The 20,154-nt window shown below is 29.4% G+C and overlaps 3 protein-coding genes across 4 annotated transcripts; 2 read left to right on the top strand and 1 right to left on the bottom strand.

The window, feature by feature from the left end:
* Nucleotides 1-1,340: 1,340 nt before the first annotated feature.
* On the top strand, nt 1,341-4,053 carry LOC101509453 (scarecrow-like protein 32). The gene is made up of 2 exons (XM_004509017.4): nt 1,341-1,512; nt 2,463-4,053. Exons 1-2 carry the CDS (start codon nt 1,367-1,369, stop codon nt 3,985-3,987), a joined length of 1,671 nt encoding a protein of 556 aa, XP_004509074.2. The 5' UTR covers nt 1,341-1,366; the 3' UTR covers nt 3,988-4,053.
* Nucleotides 4,054-13,219: 9,166 nt separating this feature from the next.
* Nucleotides 13,220-15,600, top strand: LOC101509779 (uncharacterized). Of its 2 annotated transcripts, none has more exons than XM_004509019.4 (2): nt 13,220-13,463; nt 14,008-15,600. In XM_004509019.4, exon 2 carries the CDS (start codon nt 14,029-14,031, stop codon nt 15,097-15,099), a length of 1,071 nt encoding a protein of 356 aa, XP_004509076.1. In that variant the 5' UTR covers nt 13,220-13,463; nt 14,008-14,028; the 3' UTR covers nt 15,100-15,600. The 2 variants fall into 2 exon arrangements, with proteins under 2 accessions (XP_004509076.1, XP_004509075.1); XM_004509018.4 differs by having other exon boundaries at nt 13,225-13,463; nt 14,028-15,600.
* A 786-nt stretch (nt 15,601-16,386) lies between these two features.
* On the bottom strand, nt 16,387-19,287 carry LOC101510308 (peroxidase 73). The gene is made up of 4 exons (XM_004509020.4): nt 18,998-19,287; nt 18,681-18,881; nt 18,400-18,565; nt 16,387-17,084 (listed from the first exon to the last, which is right to left on the bottom strand). The coding sequence occupies exons 1-4, from the start codon at nt 19,211-19,213 to the stop codon at nt 16,681-16,683; spliced, it is 987 nt and encodes a 328-aa protein (XP_004509077.1). The 5' UTR covers nt 19,214-19,287; the 3' UTR covers nt 16,387-16,680.
* Nucleotides 19,288-20,154: the final 867 nt, after the last annotated feature.

A 20,154-nucleotide genomic window follows, 5' to 3' on the forward strand; every position in this document is an offset into this window, starting at 1 on the left:
TGATCAAGAGTTAAATCAATAAAAAAAAAAATTTAAAGATAAAGAACTAGTATTGAATACATCCTTTACAAGTCTGAGTAAGGAAAATTTCAAATCCGATTTTATTCTCTGATTTAAATTTTTTTTTTTAATAGGAAAATTAATTTTAACATCAATACAACTCAAACACTTTTTATTTTATATTTTCATTAAGTTTATATTTAACTACAGTTTAATTGATAGAGATCATGAATGAATAGTTGTTCTTATCTCTTTAATATTAGGTTCGATTTATATCAAAAGACAAAAACTTCTATTTTTGTATCTACTATCTAAGAGTATGAAGATAACTCCTAATTTTTGTTGAAATTTCTTTTAAAACGAAAAGGCAAATTTTCTTTTGGTGGTCTTGTAAGGGAGAAAGTAATTCAAAATCCCAAATAAAAAAGCATTTTGGGAAAATAGTAAACAGCATAGTTGTGGGACTACATCAATACATCAATTTCATTTGAATTGAAAGACATAAAATCTCATTCATGCGCCTATTTCACCAACCGTTCATTCAACATTCTCTGTTGCCATTAGTAATGGTTCATAGCGGCAAGAAAACACAATGGGGAGGCTTTTGACAAGTACTAAAATTCAATTTTGGATTTAAATGTTTTTAATCCCATATATATATATATATATTACATTTTAATTCTTTACATTTTTTCTCATTATATATTTTTCTTTGAAATTTATTTTTTAGTCTTTGTAAATATTTTTTAATTTTTATCAGGACACTAAAATCAAATATTTTACATATTATATACATTAGCTCAAATATAAAAGCAAAATGTATATAATTATAAGGAGTAACACTAAATTTAAGCTACTTTACATTTTTTTTTTCTTTACTACACCTACCTTTTATTTTTATTTGAGTTAATTTTATTATATATTTCAAAATATATACTTTTCTCACTTTTTGTTTCAAGAACTTATAATATGTTAGATCTAACACATATATTTTTATTACTAGACTCAACTATTAATGTTTTATTTGATCTTGCAAATAAAAAAAAATGTATAAACTAAAAAAAGAAAGAATAATATTTTTATTAAATTATTATTATCAAATATAACAAAATACATTAAATATTCTCTCTCTATATATCTATATAAATATTTTACATAAAATTTGGAAAAAAATAAATAAATATTATAGACGTTATGAAAAGTAAAATGATGAGATGACTTGCCGTATCAAATTTGTGAAGCAGTTAAATATGTTGAGCCATCTTTTGATATAAACAATAGTTGTATAAGGTATAGTCTATAGTATATAAATAAAGCAGTGCAAAGTGGGAAGTGGTCACACAAAAAATGATTTGTTCATTATGCAATGGCACATGTGAGGCAAATCAAATATCTCCTCTCATACCGTTACACGACAAAATCCCAACTCCCAAATAGAAACAATGTTGTGGCCGGCTACTTCACATGCTATCAAAATCCAAAACAAAAGCAGTGTGCTCCAACCATTTACAGGTACTCTTTTATTACTCTCTTATCAGACACATCTCTCTCTCTCCTCCTTCTCTTTCCTAACCAAACAAAATCAGAACAAACTATCTCTCTATTTCACTTCATCACAACCTTTTGTAGCTACCAAGCTGATTTATTTTCATCAACACTTTTCTTTTCTTTGGCTGTTTTGCAACATATCTCAATAAATTCTGAAGTTTTATAAGAAGGGTCTCTTTTCTTTAAATTGACTTCAAATATGTTTTTTTGGGATAAGTGTTCATTGAGTAGTCTCTTTTAGTAAGAACGATAATATTTTATCCCCACTTCAAAAAGCTGAAACGTCCTTTTTTTCTTCATTTCAATTTATTTTCATATTTTCTCACCACAATTTAGATTTTTTACTTATGACAATATACGTATCTACTCTTAGTCAAGTCACTTTCTCTTTTTTTTTATTTTTTTCAACTCTAATTTTGTTTTATTTATGTTTTACCATTAGCAACATAGTTTCGTTAGTTTGTTAATTGTTTTTCTTGTTAGCAACATAACGATGCATATCGTATAGACGATCTTGGTTGGTTACGATAGTAAAATAGAAAATCTAAATATTTAAAAGTTTGTTATAGTAGATTTTAGATTAATTAATAAATTTGGTATTGATAATGGATGTACAAAAATTTGTTTTTGAAACTAGGAATCGAGATACTAGATTGTCGTGAATAGAAATTTATGGGAGTTTAAATTGAGATTAAATTTTTAGATCTAAAAGAACTGATTTAAAATGTGTCAAAGACTACTTGATAAATAGAAGGAAAATTGAAAAAATAAACAAAAGTTTTAAAAGATTTATGAGTAGAATTGAGTTTAATATATAAATTAATCAAATAATATATATCATCTAAATTGATATATGTAGAGTGCAATTTAATATATTTCAATTTTTTAATTATTAAAATTGCATTTTTTATTAGGGACTCAAATTTGAAGATCAAAACAACTCCTCCAAAATCTTTAAGACGGGCCTACTTTGTAGCTCTATCTATGATGCAATTCACAACTTCAGTACCTTATTTGCACCAAACAAAAACACATTTTTCAAATTCAAACCCTTCTTCCATGAACAAAAACAATCAAATACCAAATAGGAATACAAACATTAAACCATGGTTCCCAACATCAAAAGCTTTAACCAACTTTGGTGACACAAATTGCATGGAACAATTACTTGTTCATTGCGCCGACGCAATCGAAACCAATGATGTAACACTTGCTCAACAAATCCTTTGGGTTCTCAACAACATAGCACCACCAGATGGCGATTCAAATCAACGCTTAGCTAATAGTTTCCTAAGAGCTCTCACAAATCGTGCGGCGAAAAATGGAACTTGCAAAATGCTAGTAGAAGTTTCGAACGCTCGTAACAATCTCAACATTGAAACACATAGATTCTCAATCATTGAACTAGCTAACTTTGTCGATTTAACGCCTTGGCATCGATTTGGTTTCACCGCGGCTAATGCATCCATTATTGAAGCAACAGAAGGTTTCTCAGTGATTCATATTGTGGATTTGAGTTCAACTCATTGCATGCAGATTCCTACATTAATCGATGCCATTGCTAGTCGCCACGAAGTTTCTCCGTTGATCAAACTCACCGTAGCTGATCATGCTAACATTGATCAAATTCCATTTCATGTTCCACCTATGCTTGATCTTTCTTATGAAGAGTTAGGTTCGAAGTTGGTGAATTTCGCTAGGTCAAGAAATGTAACATTGGAATTCAGAGTTGTTTCTTCAAGTTACACAAATGGTTTTGCTTCTTTGATTGAACATTTGAGAGTGCAACGTTTGGTTTATTCAGGTGAAGCTTTGGTTATAAACTGTCACATGATGCTTCATTATATTCCAGATGAAACCCTATCTTTAATTCATGACACAAATTTAAATTCAAACTCAAATTCTTATGTTTATGATACTTTTTCTTCTTGTTCGTCTTCTGCTGCTGTTACTGTTACTACTACTGCTACTACTACTTCTTTGAGATCGTTGTTTCTTAAGGCGGTTCGAGGTTTAGATCCAACACTTGTAGTTTTAGTAGATGAAGATGTTGATTTAACTTCAAATAACTTGGTTTGTAGATTAAGGTCTGCATTTAATTATCTATGGATACCTTATGATACTGTGGACACATTTCTGCCACGTGGAAGTAAACAAAGGCAATGGTATGAAGCAAACATTTGTTGGAAGATTGAGAATGTGATTGCTCATGAAGGGGTTCAAAGAGTTGAGAGAGATGAGAATATAGGGAAATGGGAACAAAGAATGAGAAATGCAAATTTTCAAGGGATTGGATTTGGTGAGGAATGTGTTGGTGAGGTGAAGGCTATGCTTGATGAACATGCTGCTGGTTGGGGATTGAAGAAGGAAGATGAACATATTGTGCTTACTTGGAAAGGACATAATGTTGTTTTTGCATCTGCTTGGTTACCTGCTTAGTTCAACATTTTTTCCCCTTTCTATTGTTGTATTCTTTGAATAATTAATCAAGTTATTGTTTTCCTATTTACTGTTTGGTATTTTAATACTATGTTTATTTCTAAATATAAAAAAAAAGTTAGGTCAACAACAATCTACATAACTAATTCAAAAATTTAGATTAAATTATTTACTTTTGTCAATCTATTTTTCTTAGAGGGAGTAACATTTGGTCAGTTTAATTGTTTTATTTTAGATAAATAAATATTAGTTGTTAGTAGATTAATGTTAGTATTTATAGTCAAACTTTAAACACTATACAATTTCTTCTAAAATTTGTTTGGATACTTTAGCTCAACCACTTAAACTATATTATGGAGAGTGTAAACTGGTTAATTTTGTTGTATTTATAAAGAGTAAAAAGGAATGTAATTTTCTCGATTATATTTGATCAGTTTTTAATAAATTTTGGTTAGTTTTATTGTTTTTTATTAGATAAATACCAGTTGTTAGTATATTATTGGCACTAGCAAGAGTTTATTCATTGAACTTTCATTTTTGTTGAATTTTTAAGAGTTAACAAGTATTTTCTTCTGTTTTATTGAAAAACAAAAATGAATCAACAAAATAAATATATTTAGTTCAAATTTTGAATAAGATTAATTAATTTTTATTGACTTATTTTTACTTATAAATAAAGTTATAGGGAATAGATGAGAAAGAATAATGTATTTTTTTTCTTCTTAAATTAAGTGTCAAAATGCAAGATACAAAATGGAGGAAATGAGAAGAGAATAATTTTGCATGCAAACGAGGTAGTTGATAGATGAAATTTCATGAAAATCTAAAAAGCCATGGCGTTTGTTTGATACGCGGAATAAGTGATGACGATAAAGCTTTTGAAAGTTAAAGTTTTTCAAAAATTTATGTCTCTTAAATTTGGTTTGTTTTAAAAAAGTAAAGCAAGAGAGCTACATACGGGTGCATACAAATGTCGGCCAGAAATTGGAAAGTTAATGATTTGTCTATACCAATGGATCTAAGGGAGAGGAACAACACAATGAAGGAAAGAGAGCACACACTCCAAAATCTTCTCTCCAACTAAAAACCGTAAAAAAATTTAGTGGTCACCTAATATCAAAAGTGACTTCATAGATGTGATATGATTATGCGATAGAAAATAAAATATAAGGAGAAAATAAAGTGATGAATGAATACATAAAAATTATGGAGGTACATATATTGTGAAAATCATATGAATTTGTTTTTCTTTTTTTTTTTCAATTTCACCATAGTTTTTTTTATCATATTTTATTTTCTAAGAGATAATATATCATTTTAAAATTTATTATTTTATTTTTTTACTTTTTCTACTCAATCGAATGAGAGAATATAAATTTTTATTTTATTTTCTCTTCTATTTTAGTAAAAAAAATTAATTAAAAAACCATTATAAAATTATCTTATGTTCTATATTTTTTTACTTTTGTTCTTTCAACTTTTCTTTGTTAACCAAACAGAGTTTAAAGATTAAATTCTAATATTTCAAAAAAAAAAAAAATCAATGCTAAAAAGACAAAAATATACAATTTTGTATTTTCTTTACACTATGTTAGTTGGGTCGTTGGAGCCGTTAAAGAGGTGGACTAAGTTTGAAACTCTTTTGTAGGTTGGGTATTGTAGTGGTTTGGAGTTTGGCTCCATTGTTTTTTAGTCACCACCTTAGTTGGGAACTTACTTGTCTAATAAATAACAGGCTGAACGATTAGAAGATTTACCTTTGTAAGAATCTTCCTATTAATTGGGCTAATTGTTATCAAAATGGAATAATAATTAATCAAACTTTTGGTGGTCTATTTATGTGACTTCAAATCATTCTTTAAAATGTTTAAATTACATTAAAATAGAGGACTTTTAAAATTGAGAATTACGTCATGTATATTTTATGAAATATATAGACTACAAGTACTTCAAAGGGAATTAGTTACACTTAGAAGATCAATATCATTTGCCTTTATTTGAAATATTAGTACATGACAAAGACTTCATGATATCAACTTCATTGTTAATTTGATGTGGTACAAGATTGGTGGCACTTTTAAAGAGTTGTTGAATGGTGAAGGTGCAATGGAAATGGTAGATTTAGCTGATGTTAATGGAAGAGTTGAGTTGTATGTATGTTTGTGCTCCACATGTGAAATATGATAAAGTTGATGAATTGCCTCATGATAAAGATGATGCCATTTGTGAGAATACTGAATACCTTGTCCAGATGGTTTCTCCCACAAAGACCCCAAACAATAAAAGTCAAAGTTGATGACACATTACAAGGCAAAGTTGATGATATATTACAGGAAAATGTGGATTGATGGGGGATTGGGATGTCAAAGAATAAATGTAGAGTGCTGGGGATTTATAATCTCTTTAAATAGATAGTGATAAATCAAATGATAGTGATGTTGTTTGGGATGTTATTCCTAGATCAAAGTCAAAGCAACCAGTTTTTAAGCAACCTAAAGATATGACTAATTTTAAATGGGAATTAGGCACATATTTTGCAAGCAAGAAGGAATTTAAGGGGTTTATTTGCAGTTTTAGCCCCTCTAATTTAATCAATTCACAAAATTGATCTCCTATTTTAAAATCTAATAATTTTGACCATTCATTGTGATTTTTTAATTAAAATATGGTGTTGTAAAACGAATCGCAATAAAATCTTCTAAAAATTTAATTACTTTCAACTTCAACTTTTTTTTTTAATAATTTTTATAATTTATTTTTTGAGATATGAGTAATTGATGGATCTAGATGATTCTATATCATAAAATTGTACTGACATCATTTAAAATATTTCAAATCGTTGATTGTTAAAATAGGGGATCAATTTTGTGAATTTATAAAAATAGAAAGACAAAAATTACATATAAACAAATTTAAATATGTCACGAGGACATATGATGTTCATTCTGGTAGGAACATTATGGTGGTGAAGAATGACATAACAAGGATGAGACTTATTTGCATGGAAGGTTGGGAATGGTTAGCTTTATGTTCAAAGCTTCCATACGATGATAGAGCTGTTAAAAAAGCCTCAACTCTTATGTTTTTTAAATGTGTTTTTTATTAAATCCTTAATATCATGCCCCTATAAAAATAATTTTTTCAAAATCTCGGCCCATAAATTTGTGGGGCTTAAGAGAGGGGCTCATGGGACTTATAGGCCTCCAATATTTTGATAATTTTGAGATTTTTGAGATTTTTTCTTGAAATTTTTTTGAAATTTTTTTTTGAAAGATATTAAAAAATAATTTTTTTCTCAAAAAATTTTGTGAGAAAAATAAATAAAATGTTCTTGGAAAAATTGATTTTTTTTTCTCGAATCAAAATAATTTTCGAAAAAAAATTGTCAAAATTTTTTTTAAAAAAAGTTTGATTTTTTTTGAAAACGTGGGCCTATAAATTTTTTGAACCCCTCTAATATGTGGGCTGAGCCAATAATTAGAGAGCTTGTCAAATTGACAGCTCTACATGATGATACTTGAAGCTAAAGAGATTATCTTAGTTGAGTAAGAGGAAGAGGTTGTTTAATGGTATCAAGGAAAATCCGAAGATCAAGGTGTCATATATAATTGATAAATACCGTTATAAATGAAATTTTGAGATAACACAAACAAAGGCACTAAAGGGAAGGAATTTTGCCAGAGACCTTGTTGATGACTAATTCAAGGAGCAATATGCAAGACTCTATGATTACTATATTCAACTTTTAAATCAAGTGTGGAAACTTATCGTGCAGTAGATGGAGATACTAAAAATCCCAATGTCCTAGCTTTCAAGGGATTTATGTGTGTTTCAAAGCTTGCAAGGAAATATTTTTCAGATTCAGGCCAATGATTAGATTAGATGGTTGTTTCTTACATGAGTATTATGGTGGGATAATTTTGGCATTTGTTGTTGTGAAGAGTGAGAATTAAAAAAATTTGACTTTGGTTTTTGGAATTGCTAACTAATGATTTTGGTGGGCCACAGTTATGTAGAACATACACAATTATATCATATCAACATAAGTTAATGTTCATTTCCTGAGTTATATTAATACTCATTGTTTTGTGTATTTAAATCAATGCTTATTGTTTTGTGCATTTAAATTAGTTTGTGTCAGTTTTTTTTCTCTGTTCTAAACTTATTTTGTGAACGTTTTAGGACTGACACGAGAGAAAAGTTTCTAAAGAAATCGTTTTAGACTTCCATGAAAAACAAATTTTTTATTTAATCAAAATGTCTTAAATTGTTTTTACTTAATTAAAAGGCTAAGAATTTCTCAAAATCAAAGTTTTTTTTACTCAAATTTTTTTTGAATTTAATATTTTCTCAACAATATTAAATCAATCGAAAAAATATCACATAATATCAATTATATTAATTTAGTGATGTCAAATTAAAATTTAAACAATTCACTTTAGGCTTTACATTTGTTGGAACCGCCTTGCTGATTTTTGACATGTTTTGGACTGATTTTGTGACTGTTTTTTACATGTTTATTTTGGACAGTTTTAGGACTAGAAATGTTTTGGACTGTTTTGAGATTGGTTTTGGACTGCTTTGAACTGTTTTTGACATGTTTTTTAGGGACTCTTTTAGGTTTTGCCAATTTCTTTGACGTATTTTAGGATTGTTTTAGAAATGTTTTGGGAATGATTTTGGACATGCTTTGTATTGTTTGTGACAATGTTTTTTGGACTAATTTAGGACTAGTTTAGGCCATTTTTTGACATGTTTTTGGATTTGTTTGTGCCAATTTTTTTTATGTTTTAGGACTGTTTTTAGAAATGTTTTGGGACTAGTTTTATGACAATTTTTGGTTTTATTTTGGACTACTTTTGATATGTTTATTTAGACTGTTTGTTGTCATGTTTTTGGACCGTTTTGGATTAATTTTGTGCAAATTTTTTAGGAATTGCTTCCACCCTTTGAAGAGTTGTTGACAGATTTTGTGCTAGGCAGTTGCACAACAAATTTAGGAAAAAATACCTTGATTTGAAACTAACGAAAATGATGTGGAAGACTTCTAAATCCACCTACCCTCAACCATGGGAAACACAAATGAGATAAATAAAAAAAATCAACGAAGAATAATATTGAGAGATAACATATCTTACATAATGAACTTCTTATTATTAAATAAAAAAAAGAGTCATCACGAATGATCTAACTTAATTTTGAAGTTCAATTGATTTTAAATTTGAATTCTAATTAAAATAATTAGTAATTAAATTTTTATTATCTCTTAACATATTTTTAATCAAATTTTATTTTTCTACCTACCAAACTTATTTTTTTCGTTTTAAAAAAAAAAACTACCTACCAAACTTAAAAAAAGCAAGCCGATTTTCTCTCCTACTCGGCTAGTTGAGAAGGGGAAAAAAATTATTTTTATGAATTTCTTTAAATGGAATAAAAGGGTACTTATAAAAAAGCAAACTTCAAGAGGGTACTTAGGAAAAACTACTTACCAAACTTCAAAAAAGCAAAGCCCTTTTCACTCGTTATGAAAATGTCCTTTATAATTTTATCAAATGGGCCTTTGTCAAACGTTTTCCCTCTTAATTGTTCATCTTGGGAACATTGTGATCATCTTATCCATTCTTGGCTTGTAAATTTAAGTGTTTTTTTTCTTCTGACTAAGTGTTTTTTTTACAGGATTTGACATCCAAGAGGAAGATTGGTTCAGGTAGTCAAGTTGAGGGGTTGTATAGGTTACTGGTTGATTCTAAGATTCTTGATACTACTATTCCCTCTAAACCTGCTTCACTTCCATCTCCTTTAGTAAACTCTAGCACTATTATTCCTAATGTTGCTATTTGGCATTTTAGATTAGGACATTTATCCAATAATAGGTTAGCTCACATGCATGAATTGTATCCTTCAATTTTTGTGGATCATAATTTTGTATGTGACATTTGCCATTATGCTAAACAAAGGAAATCTCTTGATGTTTCTAGTACTTCTAAATTCTAATGCTTCTCATAAGTTTGAACTTGTTCATTTTGATATATAGGGCCCTTTGGACACTAGTTCCATTCATGGACACAATTATTTTTCAATTGTCTTGGATGATATTAGTAGGTTTGTGCGGATTATTCTTTTGAAATCTAAGGTTGAGGTCTCATTGCACATCCAAAATTTTATTACAATTATTGAAACTCAATATCATGTTACACCTAAGTATGTTAGAACAAATAATGGACTAGATTTTTACTTCTTTCCTTTTATGCTTCTAAAGGGATAATTCACGAAAAATATTGTGTAGAATCTCCAAAAAAAAAAAAAAATAGGTGCGTACAAAGAAAACATCAACATATCTTGAATGTTGGAAGGATTCTTCTTTTTCAATTTAAGCTTTGCAAAATCTTTTGGTTATATGCCTTATTACATGCTACCTTTATTATAAACATATGTAAGCATCAACCTTCACATTTAAAGGATTACATATGTAATTCCTTTTTTGATGTTTCAAACAACATTTTCAATGTTCTTTTTATCCTATTTCAAATTCTATTTCTCACTCTAAAATTTCAAAGTCACATTGTCATTTTACTACACATGTGTGCTTAGGACTTATGCTGAGGCTAGGAAACTTGAGTGTTGGAATCAAGCCATGCAGGTTGAGCTTACTACTCTGAGTAAAACTGGAACTTGTATATCTTCCTCCTAATGTCACACCAACTGGCTGTCAGTTGGTTTATAAGATCAAACATCAAGCTGATGGATCCATTAAACGTTTTAAGACACATTTGGTTGCCAAAGGAAATAACCATCTTGAGGGCTTGTACTATTTCGATACAATCTCCCCTATATCCAAATTGACTACAGTTCGATTAGTCATTGCCTTAACCTCCATCCATATATGACATTTGCATTAACTTGATGCAAACAATGCCTAAATATATGTTTTGGTATATACAAATTAGCATTTTTTTTTTTTTTTTTTTATATATTTGCTTCTGTAAATTTTTTGTTTTAAATTTAACTACGTTAATTTAATTTTAAAATAGTTTACGTTGTTAGTGACTTGTTAAAAAAAAGATTACATCACAAATATGAAAAAGGACAAAAATAAAAAAGTGTGAAATTATTAAGATGAAAATCAAATAAAAACGTATATATTTGAGGGTGAGTTTGGAGATTTTTTTCGTCTCTTGTACGACTGGTATGTCAATTTTTTTTTTTTAACAATCATTAAGTAGAGACGATTTTAAAATAAAATAAAATTTTTAAAGTTAAATTTAGAACAAAAGTATTACAAGAACGAAAATCAACAAAGCGCTTATTTAATTAAGGAGAACAAGTATATATTAAACCTTATTATTATTGGAAAATGAAACATGATTAAAGAGCAAAATTGGTGTTTCCGTTTGTGGTGGCATAATTAGAGACTCTAGTGGCACTTTTGTTACTGAGTTTAGATGTAATCTCGTTCGGTCTACATCAGTTATGGCGTAGTTATGGTGTTTGGTCCATAGTTTAAAATTAACATATAATCTTAGTTATAATGATGTACTTGTGGAGATGGACTCACTTAGTGTGTTTAACATTATCATCTTTTTCGAAAGATGCAAAATCAATTCTTCTCCAAGAACCCTTTCTTTCATGGACCAAACTGATTGTAAGAGTGAGCTCAAACATGTCTACAGAGAAGCCAATTGATGCAACACTTTCTTGCGAATATTAGTCATATTGGATAATTTGGTTTAGTTACTTTTCCGATCTCCCTCCGTCTTTATTTTTATTAATTAATGATGATTGTAGAATAATGTGTTTCCTTCAGTTTTGTTCCTTTATTTATATATATATATATAAAACACATGCGAAAATCTTGCACTACTATTTTTTTTTAACCCATTACACATTGTTATGCTCTTTACATTGACATGGGAATTTTAACCCAATCATTCCAAAAAACAAATGGTCGTTATGAAAAAAAATCGGACACTTTAAACAAAACTTCAGTTGACAGGAATATGAAGAAAAAACATCTAATTGAAATGAGAGGTTTTTATTTTTATTTTTTATTTCATACGAATTACCTCTATAAAAAATAATTTTATTTTAAAATCAAACACTAAATACAATATTTTTTTAAGACAAAATTTAAACATTAATCCATTACATTGTAAAAATTCAGTCTCTCATTACACTAATCATCCTTAGTTGGAATAAGAAAATATACTTCCTTAAAATTGAAGAAAAAAATTCCCAAAAACATTTATCATTATGAAAATGTGAAATATCGATAGTAGTTATGTACACCCCCACTTAATTAAGCTTTGTGATTTTGTATAGTAACAATAACCATTACTATTAAATAATAAGGACTTACAAATGAATTAAGAGTTTATCCAACCTAGGATTGTATAAAATAATTTAACATTGTTAAGTATTTAATGAACTTTAACTAAAAATAAATTATTCAAAAGAGTTTTGAATTTTAACTGAAATAATTCTTTATCAAACTTTACTTACTTCTAATCAAATTTTATATTACTAAGATTTTATTCTGCAAAAAATTATATGATCAAAGAAAAAAATACATTGTCTTTCATGAGAGACTACTATTTTTCCATCTTATATCGAGTAGAGAAATATTCTTTATTTATTTTCATTTCTAAAAAAAATGAAGAATTCTATTTTTTTTATATATATGTATATATTTTTTAAAATAATAATAGTATTTTGTATATAATTGATGAGAGAATTTCTGCCCTGCATCACAAACTTTTAAAATATTCTTATAAAAGTTGAATGACTTAGCAAAATAATGAATTCTCATTAAATATTTTAAAATATTATTATAAAAGTTGAATGACTTAACAAAATAATGAATTCTCATTAAATATCAGTGTAAAATACATTCGATAATTTAAAACCAAGATTAATATGTAAGCAACTTACAAAAAAATTAATTAATTTTTTTTCCAAACAAAAAAATAACAGTATAATTACTAGAATTTTATTTTTAAAAATTTTGTAAAAAATTGATAAAATTATTTAATTAATTAAATTTATATATAAAATTTATTTGATTTGATTGGTATGTTGGGGGTAAAGGGTGAAAGGAATCTATGTTCCTTGAGATTCTTCCAAATCCAAGTCATCACACACATATGTCATGTTTTTTTTAGTAAAGTGTCATGTGAACTCATGATTGGCACGCACACAAACCCTCTAATTTGGGCACGACGGCGTCGTTAACCGAATTAGATTGGGCTTTACACACTGCTTAACCCACACGTGCCTTTGACTATTAAGACTTCGAAATTGTACCTTCGTAAAGGTCAAGGACTCTCTTTCTCTCTATAACTCTTTTCTTCTCTATCCTTGGTAACAAAGCCCTAATCCTAATTTCTCTCTCACTTTCCAATCAAACGCTCTCGACTCTCGTCGTTCAATTATTTCAATCGGAACCAAACGGTTCCGTCTTCAATTCGCATTTCAAGGTTTCGCATTCTCTTCTTTTACTTAATTTCCCTCTTTTTTTCATGCTTCATTGTGTCTTTTTATTTTTCGTTTCTTGATCAATTTTTTGCGTCGTGTTTCTCCAATTATCGATTTTAAGTAATGAAACAACTATTTTGAATCTTAATTAATGAATTCTTGTTTGTTTTTGTCGTTTTCGTTAAATTAGTTGAACTTCGAAAACGTGCATTTGATCTGATTAGTTTACTCTGTGATCGATACTTGAAAGTACCAATTGTGCCTTTAATTGGTTGTTACTCGAAATTAAGTTGTATGATTTTCTTTTTTTAGCTTTGAAATTATTAATTTAATATCTAGGTTTTGGTTTATTTGATCTCTTAGAATTAAGTAGTGTTTGTTTCAACTTGTTTCAGCTGTCAATGTTTGTTTTTATTGTTGAATTTAACGATTATGAAGTTAGGTTTTGTCTGTGTTTGTCATGGAATTATGATTTTTTTGCTATATGAGGGTTGTGTTGTGTCGTGTCTCTATTTAATGAGATGATGTTTTGATTTATGATTATAGTGATAACTTGTGGAACACAGGATGCCAGCAGTGCGGTATTTTTCTCCGGACGACACGGTAAATCAAAAGTTACAGATTCAAACGAGGCTCGGTAGTTTGAAATCGTGCAAGTACTTCAATCTTCTCACGAGATATTTAAGTCTCAAAGTTAGCAAACATGAATTTGACAGGCTCTGCTTAGCAATTATTGGGAGGGAAAATGTCCCACTTCATAATCATTTCATCAAGTCAATCTTGAAGAAATCGTGTCTCCCCAAGATAGCTCCGGCAAAACAGAGCAGAGTAGAAGGTCCTTTGACTGTGAAAACGCCAAATGGATGTAACAATCTACAGAATCTATGCAAGGATTTTCTTAAATCTCCTCGGAAAAGTAGAACTCCAAGTTTGCGTGACCGCAGATTCAAAGACCGTCCCAGCCCTCTTGGTCCTCATGGGAAAAACAACAGCAATGGATTTGAGAATTCAACTCCTAAGACTCAAGAGGGATTTGAAAATTCAACTCCTAAAACTCAAGAGCAGCAAAGTAATACAGAACCATTTTCTGTAGGCAACAAGCTTCCTGTGCCTGTGGAAGATGGGGAAGAGGTTGATCAGGATTCTGAAAGGCTGGCCGAAATTAGAAAGAGTCCTATCCGAGCACCTCTCGGTATTCCAATCTATGATAATAGAGCACAAAGACTTACACGTGAAGGATTACCACCTGGTAGTGTCACTGATACCTGTGAAAGTAATGGTCACTTACCTGATACACATTCTTTGATGAAAAGGATGGAGCATAACCTGGAAACTGAGGAATGTAAGGTCTCAGCAGATGCAGCCAACGTATTAAATAAGGCTCTTGATGTTTACCTCAAAAGATTAATAAAGCCCTGTTTGGATTTAGCGACTTCAAAATCTGTGAATAAATTTAGTGGTCGAATTCAATCTGGCAAGAACAAGTTAGCAACGAAAAGGTGTGTGCAAAAGCAAATTGGATCTGCTTCTGCATCAATCTCCGAGTTTAGAACAGCAATGGAGTTGAATCCTACCATACTAGGGGAAGATTGGCCTCTACATTTGGAGAAGGTTTGCTTTCGTGCAATGGAGGAATGAGTTAAACAGGCTCTACATTGTATTGATCCAAGTTATAAATACGAACTTTTCACAAAGTAATGGTATTCGAATGGGTTAGTTCAGCCTCAATCTGACTTTGAGTTTTTACTGATAAATATTGCTGACGTAAATAGAGGTGGAAATATAGGTAATTTTCAATTTCGTGACCATACCATGTAAAGGTTTCAGCATTGGATAGTTTGGCTTTGGACATTTTATATCATAAAGTTGTTAAGTAATTGGAAGAGTCAAGTTTACTGAATAGATGCGGGAATCTCTTAACATATCTGTAGGATATTTCTTCATTTGATTAATTTTTTTTTGAATAAATCTTATATTCAGTCTCTCCAGATCTAAAATCACGTTCCTCAGTGTTTGAATTGAGTATCATTTGGTGGGGGTGTAAGAAGTTATAGCTTTGTTTTTCTATACCTGATTACATAAAAGTCACTCGTGAATTTACATCTGTAATGATATTGTCATCCTGTTACTTTATTTCAATTGCATATAATCTAGTGTTCAAATTTATATTGTCATCATACATACTCCTATTTTGTTAATTTGTGCTTTTTGTAAATGTCCATATAACAGAAAATAAAGGAATATGAAATATCCCAAAAACTTAATAGTTTTGTTATTAAAGATTGTATATTTAACCAATAGGCAAATTTTCTGATTTTACTTGTGCTGCCTAGGGATCTAGAGATGTGAATACTGTGTCTGTAACAGTTTTCTATTTTTGGATTTAGAGTATATACAAGTAATATAACTATTGTTAAGGGTAGTGTAAATGTCATTTTGTCGGGGGTTTAATTCCGTGCAACAATTTACTTTTTTGGTTGGGTATAAAAGACACTAATGTGCAATTACATGCTTTGATTTTGATACTAAGCTATTAGCTTCTTGCCTTCTGCTGTTCTGCATACTTGGCCTTTGTTATTGTTTACAAGTCCTCAATATGGTGTTAACTTGCTCTTTTAAGTGCCTATTTTCTATGCAAGTGATGAAACTAAAATTTCAATGCCATAGACCTTTAGATTCCAAGCATAAGTTCATTCATTTATTGAGTTTAATTTTGGTCGTGGGGCACGATGGTCGTATCGAGACACCTATATGATTAGAATTTGAGATACCAAGAATCTTGAAGGTGAATAAAATGTTGACACTTTCACTGGTAGGTTGAGAAGCAAGCTTCATGCTCTATGAACTATCATGTAGATGAGTAGCTCGAAAATCACATTAAATTTTATGTATTATTATCCCTCTGTTTCAAATTGCACATATACATATTAAATACGATTGTTTTGTACCTTTATTAATGCAATGAAGAAAAAATGTTCAAATACATTGAATTAAATTTAGGGGACGCTGAATTATTTGGCACATTGCAAGTTACAACAAAGAAAAACTAAACTTTTTCTCTCCCCTTAAATTCCTTGTTTGAACTTCCAAAGCAAACCACTCTTAATTTATTGGCAAACAAATTTATTAACCACAAAAAGAATCTAGTCACTCCTTGCGAATTCCTTTGTTTACATGTTTCCTCCGTATAACATGCACTGTTTGCGACTTGGTGTTCAATTAAAGCACAGAACAATCAGTACGAATTTTCCCATTTCTTGCAGTTTTGACTCCAACGCGACCCAATTTGGTAATAGCATTGATGAAATTGTTGTTGAAAACGTTAGCATTGGAAGCAAAAGAATTAACCGTGGCCCTAGATCTTGTATCCGTGAATAAAATTTGGTCGGAGGTAAATAAACCTTTCCCTTGTCGAAGATTCTGGTAATAAGCATTGTCGAATGTTCGAGGGGTTGTTGGGTCCATGTCGATGGCTATTCTTGGGTCCACATTCCTAGGGCACATTTGTTGTAATTGTGATGCGTATACTTTGTTCAATGTTGGGTCCACTGGGCTTTGTTTGTTGAAGTTGTATATTCTATTGGAGAACCTGCTGCAATGAGAGAATCCAAGGGTGTGTGCACCTGTAAAACGACAATAAGCACGTTCATATAGGGAAACTTAATGTGCTAGGAAAATAGTGTTGTTTTGTATTTTTTTAATGTTATCTTAATTTTTTCGATTGGATGCTTTGTCCTTAGTAGCTTTTGAGGTCTTTCAAAAATATTGTTTATTTATTTTATTTTCTACACCAAACTAATAGACAAAAAGAAAAAAATCTGATATGATTTTCAATTTAAAATTGACAAATAATTGTGTTTTTATTATATTTAATACACGAATTATTTAAAAGACGATGTCTTTGAATAATTTTTGAAACAATTCAAGCTGGTGTCGTTTCAATTATATTCACTAGAGAACATAAATCATGTTTTATGATTCAACAATAATATTTATAATTCTGCAAAAAATAAATAATACTTATACACTTAATTTTGATTAACTATTTAGTGTGCTATTTGAAAAGTTTGTTGACACACTTTAATTGATAATTATATGATTCAGTGAAGCCTAAAGAGAAGAAAGAGACGTAAAACCAAACGAGATTGTGACATCATTCAATTGTTTGACAATTTATGCAAATATAATTAAACTAATATTTAACTCATCTATCCACATAAATATTGAATTCCAATGTAAAATAAATAAATAGAGTACACTAAAATTAAATTCTAAAATAAAAGTCAATAGTTTGCAATTGTTATTTAATTAAGTGACCACTGGCCAAAGATAATTATTTTAGTCTATACGTCTAAATATTGATTTCCTATTGTAAAAAAAAAAAAAAATAATATTATTTTCCCCTCTCCTCTAAAAAATAATATTAATATCCTTAAAATTATACAAAAACAAATTTTGGCAACGGAAAGATTCTTAAGGAACCCTTTCTTTATGTAACATATTAATCATGTGGTATATCATCTTCTCATGTATTAGTTTAACGGGGTATTTAAAGTTTCTCATTTTGCTGCGAAATAAAATAACTCTTTTCTCTCAAGGTATTTAACAACTCTCTTGAATTTTGAATATAACAAAGATATGTTTGATTGGATTTTATTTTGTCTTCTCTATTCTTTAAAATGAGAAATGAAGCCAAATAATATTTCACAAAATGTCTAAAAAATAAAAGCAGCTTATTTTCAAAGAAAATGTGAATAAAATAACTGTTTAAAGGTTTGATTTGTTAAAATCCTATAACTTTGATAAAATTAAAATGATTGATTGTGATTTTGTAAAATTCATATTTTGAATAAAAAATGCATTAACTAAAAATGTCTAATTCTAATAAGAAAATCTATATGCTAATGGAACACATTAAAATCTTTGCACATGGAATACCTGAGAGGGCAATCATGTCTGTTTGAGTGAGACCATTGGCTGCAAATAGAGAATTCAATTGGTTCAAATTGAAGCTTGGAAGAGGTAGTCTCCCATTTACATCTGAAGCTCTTGAAACTAGCCCATCAAATCTTCCCAATTCAACCGTATACCGTGGTCCACCAGCCTGTATTTAAATAGGAAAATAAAATTAATTCATAGTATATTTATATTTCATTTCATTCCAAAAATAAAAAACGAATTTTACTTATTCTACTAAGAATAGTTGTTAAAGAACAAACCAGATTAATAACATCTCTGGTTGCTAGAGCTAGAATATCAGCACAAGAAACTTTGTTTTTACACTGTGGAACAGCATCTAGTGCTGCTTTTGCTTTAATCACTGTGTCAAAACCATCACCAGCCAATGACAAATTGTCAGAGTGATCCTTCTCTGCTTGGTTATTTCCACTTGATGCTACCAAAACTGAAGCATCACAACCCTATAATAAAATAAAATAAAAGTAGATTTTTTAATAAACTTTATATATGTTACATCTTTATAAATGACATTTAATTTGGTAATCAAAGTGATGCAATTAAATAATAAATTAATTACCTGAACAAAACAATCGTGAAAGAAGAGGCGAAGTGTAGCAGGAACAGTAACAAAAGTTTGTTTGAATTTGTTTTGAACTGCTGTTCTAACAATGCTTTCAACATTGGGACAAGTTTTAGCATAATGGTTTGTACTAAGTTGAGCTAAAGTAAGATATGGAATAAGACACAAATTTAATGAGAGTGAAAAAACTAGTATAAGATTAAATCGACCCATTATTTGAAACTTTTGGCAGATGGAGGAAATAAAATGATGAGATTGTAGTACCAAATATGCATAATTTGAAAAGTGTGAGGGGCTATATATATTTATATTATGAGTTTCGAAGTTGATGTGGCCACGACTCACGAGCCAGTTGTCTTGAAATCTTTATTTTTGAGTATAAACTTTAACAGCAATAAAGTTTTTATTCTTTGAATAATTGAATAATAATAGTACTAGCTAGTAGTAAAATTGGTTGGTTTCGAAAGGGACAGTTTTGAGATGTATTTATTTGTTTGTTTTTATATGGCCGCCTTGGTATCGTTTAATTTATTCTTTGTCAAACTAAGGCTTTGAGTAAGGAGACTTAATTGAATCATAAATTTGGATTTTGTAAAAAGTTTTTTGAGTCAAGTTGGGAGAACATTTTCATCGGTAAAAACAGAGATAACCATTAACTAGGGGCTGCTTCAAATTCAGCACGTTAAATGAATTTGAATTTAGATTGCTATATTCATTCCATGGGGCCTAGTAAAAATAGAGTTTCATTTTTAGTATTACTTAAAATATGACTGAAAAAATGTTGTTCCAATATGTGCGCTCACAGTTTCAATAATAAATAATAGTAACATAAGTAAATAAAAAGTGAAAGATTAAATTTTCAAACAAGAAAATTGAAGATTAAAATACACGAACCTTATTTGCCAATTTGGAAGTAACAAGAGTTTGACCAAGAGACGCTGGTCGATTCTATACAGCTGTGCACCATATATTTAACTATAGTATTAAACTATAGTATTTGGAAGTGTCCTTCCCTAAGAATCCTCTATGTGATGAGGGTCAAGACAATAATCCTTAGCTTATTTAGAAAAGACCAACCCAATAATTTAATTGTGGCATTACCAAAAATAATACTTTAATTTGTGTGAGGTTGCTTGAGAGTTCCATCTAAATTA

The sequence above is a fragment of the Cicer arietinum genome, chromosome 7 (genome assembly GCF_000331145.2).
Source record: "Cicer arietinum cultivar CDC Frontier isolate Library 1 chromosome 7, Cicar.CDCFrontier_v2.0, whole genome shotgun sequence".
Classification (NCBI taxonomy): domain Eukaryota; kingdom Viridiplantae; phylum Streptophyta; class Magnoliopsida; order Fabales; family Fabaceae; genus Cicer; species Cicer arietinum.